Source organism: Salvia splendens, chromosome 8 (genome assembly GCF_004379255.2).
Source record: "Salvia splendens isolate huo1 chromosome 8, SspV2, whole genome shotgun sequence".
Taxonomy (NCBI): domain Eukaryota; kingdom Viridiplantae; phylum Streptophyta; class Magnoliopsida; order Lamiales; family Lamiaceae; genus Salvia; species Salvia splendens.
The window spans coordinates 2308801-2321830 of record NC_056039.1 but is presented as its reverse complement, the minus strand read 5'-3'; the positions used below and the strand labels follow the sequence as shown (position 1 = coordinate 2321830).

General features: G+C 35.7%; 2 protein-coding genes across 4 annotated transcripts; one reads left to right on the top strand and one right to left on the bottom strand.

Moving 5' to 3' along the window:
- Nucleotides 1–4545: 4545 nt before the first annotated feature.
- Nucleotides 4546–6898, top strand: LOC121743122 (protein ALP1-like). Of its 3 annotated transcripts, none has more exons than XM_042136312.1 (4): nt 4546–4988; nt 5448–5933; nt 6131–6356; nt 6441–6898. In XM_042136312.1, the coding sequence occupies exons 2-4, from the start codon at nt 5742–5744 to the stop codon at nt 6896–6898; spliced, it is 876 nt and encodes a 291-aa protein (XP_041992246.1). In that variant the 5' UTR covers nt 4546–4988; nt 5448–5741. The 3 variants fall into 3 exon arrangements, with proteins under 3 accessions (XP_041992246.1, XP_041992244.1, XP_041992245.1); XM_042136310.1 differs by having other exon boundaries at nt 5448–6029; XM_042136311.1 differs by lacking the exon at nt 4546–4988 and having other exon boundaries at nt 5185–6029.
- LOC121743123 lies at nt 6888–7823 on the bottom strand. Its single transcript, XM_042136313.1, has 3 exons — nt 7758–7823; nt 7308–7371; nt 6888–7219 (listed from the first exon to the last, which is right to left on the bottom strand). The coding sequence occupies exons 2-3, from the start codon at nt 7360–7362 to the stop codon at nt 6972–6974; spliced, it is 303 nt and encodes a 100-aa protein (XP_041992247.1). The 5' UTR covers nt 7363–7371; nt 7758–7823; the 3' UTR covers nt 6888–6971.
- Nucleotides 7824–13030: the final 5207 nt, after the last annotated feature.

The following is a 13030-nucleotide window of genomic DNA, read 5'->3' as shown; positions in this document are numbered from 1 at the left end:
GATAGAATATGAAAATTGGAGAGAAATTGATGTTGATGTAGGAAGAATAGATGTGTAGTTGTGTATAAAATGAATGAATTAGGTGTATTTATAGAATAAGAAAATAAAAATAAAAATTAAAAAAATTAAGAAAAAGTTAAAAAAAACGGTAATGTTACCGTTTAAAAAAAAAATTTTTTTTTTTAAAATTCGATTTTTATAAAAAAAAAATAATTATTGCGTCATTGCTGACGTGTCCCACTCGCGGGCCGGCGAGTGGGAAGCACGCACGCACGGGGATCGGCCACGTCGCCCAGGCGCGTGGCGGCTTGTTCCGTGCCGCGTTACGTGCCGTCGGCACCCGGCACGGAATGGGAACGGGACGGGAGCGGAATGCAGCGCCGCAACGCGTTCCGCGGCGAAACCGTTCCGGCGGAACGGCACGCGGAACGGTTTCGGCACGCGTTGCGGGTGCTCTTAGAGAGCAAGCTTGGTCTAATAACCAAAAAAAATAAGATAAAAAATTATAAGACACCACAGATGCACTAACCATAAGATTGAAAAATATAATAAATACACATGAGTCAAGTGTCATGCATATATTAAATTATTAATTGAATCACTACTGTCGACAAAAAATTCTAAAAATCGTGACTCGTGTATGACCCGGAATTACTCGACGCCTGTATTTAAGCTTACATAAATAGTTAAAATGGAGATAAAGTAAAGTAAGAGAGAGAATAATGTAGAAAAATGTACATTCTACATTATTTTCTCTTACTTTACTTTCTTTCCACTTTAACTATTTATTATTATTTTTCCAAAACGAGCAGAAAATGAAATATGACAAATTTTTCAGGAACGGATTGAGTATTCGTGGAATCAAATTAGTAGAACAAAACTTGTTAGCAATAGGAATCAATTAAAGTAATTTGAGTCATTATCCTATTATATTTTATTGAACTTTTATCCCAATTGCACAATTGAACTATAATAGTAGTGGTATTAAGTTTAACCAATATTAGTTTTGATAGTCAATGACACAAAGAATTAGTTATGACAGTGAACGTCACAGGTTTAAACGGAAAATTAGTGTTAATGGGATATTGAGATTAAAATGTTCCGATTATTGTAGTAAAAAATCAAATGTACACTCACACGTTATTAGAAAAGGATATTTATCATAAATATATACTACGTGTAAATTAATTTAACCAATGGACCAAAACGAACTTTTAGAAGTACCGCTGTATAATAATTTGAATAACTTTAGCAATCTAAACCAAACACGTTACCTCATCGTTACGAATACAAAAAATGGTGATTCCCACTTTAACAAAAATGAGCCTTGCTAGTCAATGCACGAAGAATTAGTTATGATAGTGGATATCATAAGTTTTAACGGAAAAAATAGTAAAGTGTGAATGGAATATTGAGTTTAAAATGTTCCGATTATTGTAGTAAAAAAATGTAATGTACACTCACACGTTATTAGTAAAGGAAATTTATCATAAATATATACTCCTATAAATTAATTTAACCAACGAATCAAAACGAAAAAACAACTTTTTCATAGACGAATGAAGTACTGGTTTATGATAATTTGAATAACTTTAACAATCTATACCAAACACGTTACCTCATATTCATGAATACAAAAAATGGTGATTCCTACTTTAACAAAAATCACGAAGAATTAGTTATGATAGTGAACATCATAAGTTTTAATGGTAAATTAGTAAAATGTGTATGGGATATTGAAATTAAAATGTTCCGATCATTGTAGTAAAAAATGTAATGTACACTCATATGTTATTAGAAAAGGAAAATTATCATAAATATATACTATAAATTAATTTAACCAACGGACTAAAACGAAAAAAACAACTTCTTCGTAGACGAATGAAGTTCTGCCATATGATAATTTGAATAACTTTAATAACCTAAACCAAACATTGAGATAAAAATTAGTGATTCCCACTTAAAAAAAAATTAGTCTTGAAAAAATGGTGATTCCCACTTAAAAAAAATTAGTCTTGACACGACGAATTAGTTATGATAGTGAATGACATATATTTTAACGAAAAATTAACAGAGTAAAAAGAGGATATTGAGATAAAAATGTTCCGATTATTATAGTAAAAAATGGAATGTACACACACATCACTAGAAAATGAAATTTATCGTAAATATATAAATTCATATAACCGATGGACCAAAATGGAAAAACAATTTTTTTTTAAATGAAGGATGTTCTGTGTGATAATTTGAATAACTTTAACAAGCTAAACCAAACACGTTACCTCATCTTCACAAATACAAAAATGGTGATTCCCACTTTAAGAATATGAATTCACATGGAATCCTAAAAGATAATATGCCACTCTTAAAAAGAATACCAAACACATAAATAATGCTTTAACATTTAGCACTTTTAATTTTTAATTCATAACGTTTGCTTCAAATTTAGGACAATGAATATTATTTTTCAGTTATTTTATGGATATCGATTATTTCTAGACGGTTGCTTTTATTAAACTGTAGATTCAAACTGCAATTAAAAAACGAATCTTTCATTTCTGCAGAATTATTAGAAGGATAAAATGGTGAAATCATTACTCATTTGCTGAACTGTTGTAAAATCGTGCGCGCGATTCTCGCAACCGTTTCCCCCAAACGAGTGCTTGCAGTTACTCCTATTTCGTAATTTGTATTTTAAAAATTTATAATTAAAAGATTAATTCGTAAGTTAATAAGTTTAAACTTTTGACTAATGAAAGTTATTATAGTATATTATGTTTATATACTTTTATAGCTGTTTATTACAATGAATTTTTAACTTAAAAACAAATTAGACCTTTAAACAATTTTCACATTATCAGCATGTAATGCAAGTATGTGTACATGCATATAATATTTCGATTGTGTACTAAAACGTAGTATAAATATGCGAATGTCGGATAAATATGGATCTTTTGTAGATGAGAATATTCTATTTGATTATCGTAAATTTGATTTATAGCTATCTAAAATTGTTATACAATATATTAATTAAAATATAAAATATACTCATGAAAAATGGAATACATTATTTCATATATAAATTGTGTCAATATATTTTCCTAGTATCGACAAGCTAACGCTACAATTCAATACACTACAATTTACTATTTTAAATCATTTTTATTAATATTCAGTTTATATACTTATTCAAATAACATTTTTTTTTAAAACTAATGTCAAATTTTTAAAAGTTATCACAAAAAAAATTCGCGCGCACACGCAGGTATGCAATACTAAAATTTAAGCACTAAAATCATAACTTAACTACAAATAAAACCCAATCACAAATTAAGATCTATTCTAAAACATAAGAAAAAAGAAGGAAATTTCAGTAAATTCGAAAAGAATAAGAAAAAGGGTAATTGAAATGAAATGTCATGATACAATGAATTAAACGGTAATGCATCAAAAACAATAAATTAAACGGTCGAATTTTAAACGATAAAAAAGGTGTTTTTTAAATCATCAAATAATAATTTGTACAAAAAAATCACACTTCATGTTTCAACAAAAACACGCTATAGTGGATGCTCTGTGCTCATATCTTGTTTTCAAAATATTTCAGAGTAAACGGAAAATGAGTATCCAGCTTTAATTTTTTATTTATTGATAAAAAACAAAATCATTCGGCTTTTTCACATGACTATGTGTTACCATTAACTAAAAAAATATTAAATTTAAAACGGAAAAGATTTATAAATAATCACCGAACAACTAGATTTGATTGAAAAATCCCACAATAACCTTTTCAACTTGAATGTGGAATGGTCAAATGTATAATAAAACTTCCTTCACGAGGGGTATTTTAGTCTATAAAAGTGAAGAAAAGTGTAAAAGCATCTTAAATAGGAGTATAAATATATCAAAGTCAAGAGGTTTCCCTTAATAATATTTATTTCCTAGATATTGCAAACATGCAATATGCAAAATTCATGAACTATTTCACTACAATTTATAGTTACTACATCTGAATTTATTGAATCAATTCCCATGCAATTATGCCAACCTTTATTTTTTTCACGTAAATACAATCAGCCAAGAATTTTAGACAAGGTATTTTATTTATATAATTTGAATCTAATGAAAATTCCGATAATAAACTTAGACAGATTATAGAATTGTACTACTACTAGAGTAATGTCAGAAAATATTTAAAAATTGCCCCACAATTGCAGTTCTAAACAAGGTTGTGAAAATATACATTCCATTATAGTGCAGATACAACAATTATATACTATATAATTGTTTTATACTCCATATAATACTTTAATTTGGTCGATATAACTTAACTTGCAAAAGCTCTGTGAAAACTAGATATACGTATTTTGCAGTGTATTTAAACAAAGGAAAATCTCTGACCATATCGCATAAAGCTCTAATATCAGTCGGAATTTCCTTAATTGGAGAGGCAATAAATAAAACAGAAAACGTGACCAGAATTAGAATAGCCATACTATATTTCTACAAATATATTTTAATTCAAATAATCTAATACCTTAAGGACCCGTTCGGTCTATAGGTAATAACCATTTAAGAAATGGTACCTACATATACAGTTGTTCGGTCCCTCAGAAACTCTATCTGCAAGGCCCGCCTAGGCCCGATGAATATAGCTGTAACGGAGTGTTTATTAATCTCAAAAAAAAGCCGCAATACCATTTCTCACTTTGAACAACATTCTGAATCAACCTCCAATTACTTCTCTACCCCCTTCGTACAATCAATATGCCCTTCTCCAAATTTGGGGAACATTGCAAGGCGCAAGAGCTCGAAGACGAAAACACTGAATTCGTCGCCTGACTAGCTACAAACTGCAATCGCACTCGAAATCCAACGGTGTGTACGAAGGTCGTACTTCGATTTGTGACTGCAATCCGACTACAAACTGCAATCGCACTTCGCACTCGAAACCCAGCAGGTCGATCGTTGTCGATCCGGTGTGAAAGGTGCGTCCTTTATTAGATTATGAAATTCGCCCAAATATGTGTTTTTTATACCTCGATAATGCAACGAACTGTTAATTCACAGCATATTTTGATTTGTTTTGTTCTTTCTCTTACCCAAATCGATCGATTGAAGTCCTAAATTTCAAATTTGTTTTGTTCTTTTTCATACCCAAATCGATCTATTGAAGTCATAAATTTCTGATTTGTTTACAAAATTGTCTAACCCAAAATGATCGATTGAAGTAATAAAAATTGGATTTGGGTCTGGGTTGAGTGTGCAAGGCAAAATAGCTTTTTTTTTGTAAGACAAAATCAAGGCAAAAAATTTGGATGAAGGGTTTGGTTTGAGTGTGCAATACGAACAGCAGTTGGATTGTTCTACTGACTTTACTGCATTTCCATACAAAATATGATACCATCGTTTTGTTCACCTAAGAAAATTTATATTCTCCCTTGCAGTTACTGTAATCATTCCCAGAAGATATGAATATTGTTGGGAACAATTCTGTTGGCAAGAATCGTGCTAAGAAAGTTGACAAGTATGTGATGCATACACTGGAAGACATAACTCAAAAATTTCTTGTTTCACGCATGGCTGTACTACACCTCATCTTAAATCGTCTTCGCTAATCGAAAAGAAGAAAGCTACAAACAGTGCTCCCATATAGTATTCTAAATAGGATTCCAAGACAAATTGACCACCTAAACCGGCTTGTTGGAGTTTCAGATACAGATTGCCTCGTAAATTTTAGGATGGACCGTAATGCGTTCGGGCGGCTTTGTCGATTGTTTCGAGAGTTGCGTGTTTTGCGTGACAGACGGTTCGTTTGTATTGAAGAACAGGTTGCTATATTCCTAGGTGTATTAGCGCATCATAAGAAGAACCGAATTGTCCGTTTTGATTTTTTGAGGTCAGGGGATACTGTTTCACGGTACGTGCACGAGGTAATGGAGACCGTATTGAAAATGCATTCTATGTTCGTTGTGAAACCCGAACCAATCAAAGAAGGTTGCGTTGATTGGCGGTGGAAACATTTTAAGGCGTGTATTCCTATTTGTCATTTATTTGGTTGTATACTCGAATACAAGTTTGATCATGCGGCTCATAAAATAATTTGACTTAGTTCTTTTTTTTCGTCCAGGGGTGTTTGGGAGCTCTTGATGGAACTTACATCAATGTACAAGTCCGAAACGAACACAAGCCCAAGTTTCGGAATAGGAAGGGGCAGATCACGACTAATACTTTAGCTGCGTGTGATCGATACATGCGTTTTACATATGTGTTGCCTGGTTGGGAAGGTTCAGCGGGTGATGCTCGTATTTTAAGGGACGCAGTGAATCGACCATATGGACTGAAGGTACCTATAGGTAAGAAGGTTTCACTTCCATTAAATAATGCACGCTAATGTTGATGTAATTTAAATTTAACCTTGGTCGATTTGTCAAACGTAGGTAACTATTATCTTTGCGACAACGGTTATGCAAATAGTGAAGGGTTTCTTACACCGTATAGGGGAGTTCGTTACCATTTGAAGGAATGGGGCCCCGATGCCGACAAACCACAAAATGCAATCGAGTTATTCAACATGCGTCACACGAAAGCCCGAAATGTTATCGAGAGAGCCTTTGCTGTTCTCAAAATGAGATGGGGAATACTCCGTAGCGCCTCGTACTACCCCATCAAGGTGCAAATACGATTGATTTTTTGTTGTTTTCTACTACATAACTATGTGAGGAGTGCGATGTCGGTCGACCCACTTGATGCGCTGATCGACGGCGAGCCTGAAGCAGGTGGTAATGAGGGTGACAATTCGAACATCGAATATGTAGACGTTGTTGAGGCCACTTCGGGATGGAACATGTATAGAGATGATTTGGCCAACATAATGTGGTCAGAGGTGAGTAAATAAATCATAAGATTACTTCTGTAAAAATTTTACCATCAACACGATTCATATCTACAAAATATTGTCACTTTGGTGATCAAAGTTTGATATGAGGGCAGATCTTGATATGAGGGCAGATCTTGATGTCAGTGTTTGGAAACCTTTGCTTAATAGCATCATGGAGCCTTCCAGTAAATCCAGACCGGAATCCATTATCGGTCTTCCAGCCACTTGCTGACAGGTCCCTCATTGCAGTCACGAGGATTTCCTCTTCCCGATCAGTCCAACTTCTACGAGTTCGGTCGCCCTTAGCCTTTCGGTATCTGTTAAGATATGCATTCACCCCTAATTTAACAACAACATCAGCAAAACATCATTAATACAGTGATGCAAGACCAAAACAAAAATGACTGAAATAAAAGCCATTACTTACTTGCATCACCCTGGTTATCATCCCCGGTGGTCTTCGGACGCTTAGAGTCGGACATTGCACTACCCTATATAACGAGTTCAATCGATAAAACAACACAACAATTCAAGCTATATGAAGGAAGAACTTTACAAAATAAATCATTGTTATCACAAATGCATAAACAAATCATAAAGAATCGATTGTAATTGCAAACACATACGATCTAGTCAAATGCCAAACTTCGTTGAATAGGGGGACAAAACGAATCATAATTGGCGACCAATTAAACATCGGACAAGTCTAATGTTGGGGTTTTTCGTGCGTGTAAATAAACCCAGAAGCTCTAAATGCTAACCTTTGTTGAACATAAAATTAAAAATCGATCCCTCAAAATACTGAAAAAATGAAGCCATAAGCATAAAATGCAATTGGAAACCCATTCCTATGTACTCGGAAAAGAGTAGCACTCACCAAGTTGGAGTAGTTGAGCTTGGATAGAATATGATAGAGCTGCGTGAGGAATGAAGAAATTTTCACAAAAAAGTCCAATATGTATTAGGGTTTCTAAAGGGTATAGGTGGAAATAGTTAAATAATAGAGGGGTAGAAAAGAAATTGTGTAGCCTACACATATTCATTACCCACAAACCAAACAATTAATACACAAACTGAAGAAATAAAATCACACAAGACAAACAACTATTAAAAAAATAAACTTAGATACAAATTTTATTTTCAGCTACAAAACTCTATCTGGAAAAATGGTATTTGACAAAACGAACACACCCTAAAAGGTCTAGTATACTATTATCTTCTGCAGGGAATTTAATGCATAGCAGGCATCACTCTTTTTTCCATTTTAATATATAATAGTACTAACTAGCATGGAGTAATACCAACAGCCATTAATCTTATACGTATTTGTTTTATTCATTTAAAAAAATTAGCCGCTTTCATTTCTTAGTAATATATCTGATGCTTTTCTCCACTATTTCTTCTTCTACTACTACTTTCTTTTATCTTTGTTCTACGGTTCTATTTATACTCAAACTATTTTAGTTACTGCTATTAAATAATAGTAGTATTACAATAAAAAAATATATAGATTATTGCCAAAATAATTAAGTGGTAACCGATGATGAAGGCCATTATTATTAAGCCTTCATTCTCGGGTACCAAATCGGTGTCGGACCACAAATCTTGTGGTGAGGTCCGGCCTCGCACGTTGCAGCCCAGACCGTGATTGGGGTTGTTGTGGCGGTGGAGACCTCGCCTAGATGGCAGTCAAGCTTCGGATACGGCATGTGTTGTGGTCCCGGACGTTGGGTTGTACCACAAGGCAATTTAATTTTTTAAAACCAAACATTTGTGTATTATCACAATTAAAATTCGTATACGTACAGTTGACAATTTGTCCCATAATAATTCCATGTTTGCAATTAAAATGGATTCCTACGGTCAGCTAATACGAACGTATGATCCATTATTACGGGTACAAATACAACTGAGGGCTACTGCACGAAGGGTACATATTTCACGATCGAGGGATACATGTACATAAAACGTGAAGGAGTAGTTACTTTGGTTACACATCAGCATAATTCATTGAAGTTATTCTTCAATACTCCCTCCGTCCCTCAAGAATATACATTATTTCCTTTTTAGTCTGTCCCATAAGAATATGCATTTTCTAATTTTAAAGAGTCTTTTCTCTCTAATGAGGTGGGACACATTCTCCACTAACAATACTTTATTTACTTTTTCTCTCAATCTCTCTCTTACTTCACCAATTTTACATTAAAACTCGTGTCGACCCTAAAGTGCATATTCTTTGGGGACGGATGGAGTATTATTTTTTAAGACTTAAATTATGTAATTTTAGAAATTTTAATAACGTTTTTTTGTTTAATTATTTTGATTTTACATATAGCAAAAATAATTATATGATTTTCAAAAAAATGATTTAGGTTTGAATTGGGGTATGTGTTGTTGCAATTATAATCTGACCCAAAATTAAGGTGAATGATAACGTGGCAAAATTGTGATATAATGAGACAAGCATGCCTCCTCGGGTATGCCCAAGAGTATGATGTAGTACTAAACACGTTTATTGATAATCAATTTATTTAATTATAAAAAAAAATGAGATAAGCATGCCTTGCAACAAAAATGTCGCCTCATTTGATTTGGGTATATTACCTATTCATGTTACAGATATAAGTTAGTTTCCTAAAATATACTGAGATCACTAATTTCAAAATTTCATATAGCAAAACATTTTATATTTATTGGCATAAAGTTTTACACAAATTCCCAAATATTTTATAAAAATATTGGTATACTTTTTATCCGTCATAACATGGTCCGAAGTTGTAACTTGGGTCAGATATTTATGCAATTGAAATACAGTAGCAAATAATAAAGTGATTTATTGCACGTAATATTGCTTTCCATATGTAGATTCAAATAAAAATCGATTCATTTACAAGTGTTATAGTTAAACATAATTCACATAAAAACATTGTAATATTTTCTTATACTATCAACTATTGGAGTCAAATTTTCATCTCTGGTTCTATGTATAATAGAATATACAGAAATTAGTAAGAGCATCTCCAGTGGGCGAATGTCCCACTCGGACATCCACTATGACTTCCCAAAAACACCTCATGTCATGTCACTAGGACTTCCCATCCCACTGCCACATCACTAGGACATCCCCTTCACAATCCGCCCTTCTCATCGCTCTTCCCACTAGGACGTCCGCAATAAAAAAAATCACAAATTCACAAATATCTGTAACGGAATTATAATTTTGACACGGAATACGGGAAAATTACAAATGTTTCATTAAAAAAAATTTACATAAAAAAAGAAAAAAAATTACATAATAAGAAAGAAAAAATTACATAATAAAATTTTTGACTCGGCTCACTCCTCGTCGTCGTGCCGCCCTCGCCCGTGCCGCCTTCGCCGTCGACGGGCCGCCCCGTCGTCCCCGCCGCTAATCTCGGCGCCATCATCTCCAATGGGTGGCATCCCCAAATCGCGTCGACATCTATCGATGACATCCTTCAACATCCTTTTGTACACAGGATCTGTCGTGCTATGCCACCTATGCATGGTCCGGACCAAGCTAGTCGTTATCTACGCGCGGGCGAGACAGTCGTACTCTTTTGGGGGAGTAGGGGCCTCCGATTGGACCTCGAACGACCAGCTGCTTCCCCTAGCCTTCCGCTGCGCAGCCTTTTGCCCAATCGGGCGACGACGCCGGCGGGAGTCTGATTGAGGTAGCGGGGACACTTCCTCGACTTCTGGGAGCTCGTGCGAACCAGCACTGCTACTGTATTCACAGGAAGCGTTGATCTTCGTCCGCTTCTGCCAGCCCGATTCGACACCCCAACAAAACTTTTGGGAATCCTTCACCACGAGATAGGACTCCCACTGGTCGAAATCTTTGAACTTCAAAGATCTGTCGGGGTACTGCGCCAGAGCACGGTTCTTCACATCCTCCTCGGACATACCGCTGGTTGCCTGGCGGAGATTGTTTTGGTAGAGGCCGGCAAATCGACTAAGCTTAGGCCTCAACCGCTCCCACTTCCGGTATTGTTCGGGAACGCGACACTTCGCCCCAGCCGGTTTGTGTGTGAGATAGGCTTCAGCGACGCGATGCCACAGTCTGTCAATATGCTGGTTAGCACCGACATAGGGATCCTCGACCAATTAAACCCAAGCCTTCGAAAGCGCGACGTTTTCCCACACGCTCCAGACCGTCCTCTTTCCCGTCTCCTCATCATCCTCCTCCTCAGCCACCGTTCGCGAGGAAGAGCCCGTGGCTTTCCCCTTGCCCTTGCCCCTGCCACGGCCCTTGCCCCTTGCCGCTGTCCCCACATCATCGGGAGTCTCCCTGACTGGAGATAGCCCCAACTCCTCAAAAGAGAAAGTTTCCACGCCAGTGAACTGAGTTTGCGGAACAAAACTGGAGGGGGTATCAGTAGACAACATATCAATAACCGGCCGATAGACATCGTCCGCTAGTGGTTCAGGCCCCCTGCCACCCCCTCCCCAGGCATGGTCTGCATCATCCCCGGCATCATCCCACCCATCCCCATCATATTTGGGGTCATGCCCCCATCCCCATCCCCATCCCCATCATATTTGGGGTCATGCCCCCCATCCCCGCTGCCCTGGGCATCATACCACCCATCTCACACATCCAATTGTACATATTGCAGTAAGGGGACATCATACCACTCATCCCACCCATACCACCCATCCTACCCATTCCACCCATCCCCGACATTGCCGGAACCGTTGTCGCATTTCCGCTAGAGTTTCCCTCCAGTTCGGCGGGAAACGTCGAGTCTGCGACTCGCTCGTGGCGGGGGAGTTACTGTCGTTTTCCATTAAGTAGAAATGAAATTTGTAGTAAAAGAAGAGAGAAACTTGTTAACACAAGTGGTGCGAATGAAATGAAGTTCAACGAGTCGTATATATAGAGTTTTTTTAAAAAAAAATTAAATACCGGACGTCCGACCCACGCCACAATGGCGGACGTCCGCCCGCCCGTCGCCCGCACGTCCGAGGACATCCGACGTCCGCCATTGGAGATGCTATAACAATCTAAAGTGATTTGACTATTAAATAACATAATCAATTTATTATTAAAATTTTGCAAAAAAAAAAACTCTTTTTTGGCAAACCACATTTAATTATAAAAGTAATAGGAGTGTGTACAAATCAAAGTATCAAACTCATATTCTATAACTTTTTACAAATACACTTATTCAAATTCCTTAAAATTTGAACCAAATCAAAGTGGTACACATAGTATTATTATTATTATCATTATTTTTTTTAATATCTGGTGGTGGAAGCAGTAACATTTTTCTTGAGCGACAAGATAATTATGGAATCATATAAAAGAAGAAGTTCAGTTTTTCTTTTCACACTTGGAAAGCTATATCTGCACATGAAAGAGTCTGAACTCTCAGTTGGTGGTATGTCCATATCTATATCACTTTGGCCTTTTTTCGTGGAAATTTCATTGAAACCCTTTATTGCTCTCACTTTTTTGGCCTTTTTCGTGGAAATTTCATTGAAACCCTTTATTTGTTCCACATCCGTACGATGATGGATGCGACATTATTCTAAAAAACCCATATTCATCCAAACTTGCCAAGCATGTCAATTTCTTATTTTCACTACACAAATTTCTTATTCTTCGTAATTTTATATGCAATTAATTGTTTTAATTGGTTCTCGTACCCTAAAATATTGTTAATATATTTTCGCTACAATTTATTCTCGTACACACGTTGAATTGGTTAGCGTGAATGCATCGTGCAATACCTCCGAATGTAATACTCACCTCACAAAGCATATTTGCTTATTATCTCATATCATCACGTTTAGTTTTCAAAACACATGTACTACTATTATTCACGCTACTAAGTATTTTTTAACTCTCATAAATATAATAGTCTGAAACCTAGATGGCGTTTTCTCTCCAATATTGGCTACGCCAAAAAATTTGTGTCAAAATCGCTTTATCTGTCAATTGGAACGACACTGTTTTTATCCTTATTCTTTTAGGACACCTAATTTGCGTCACAAATTTAAAGAACACATAAAAAAAATGCAAACTCAAAAGACATCAATTCGAATGAATCTCAGCCATGCTAATGCTTAAATTCACAAGTCCAAAAGAACACATATTAATTAATTAACTGCAAACTCAGAAGA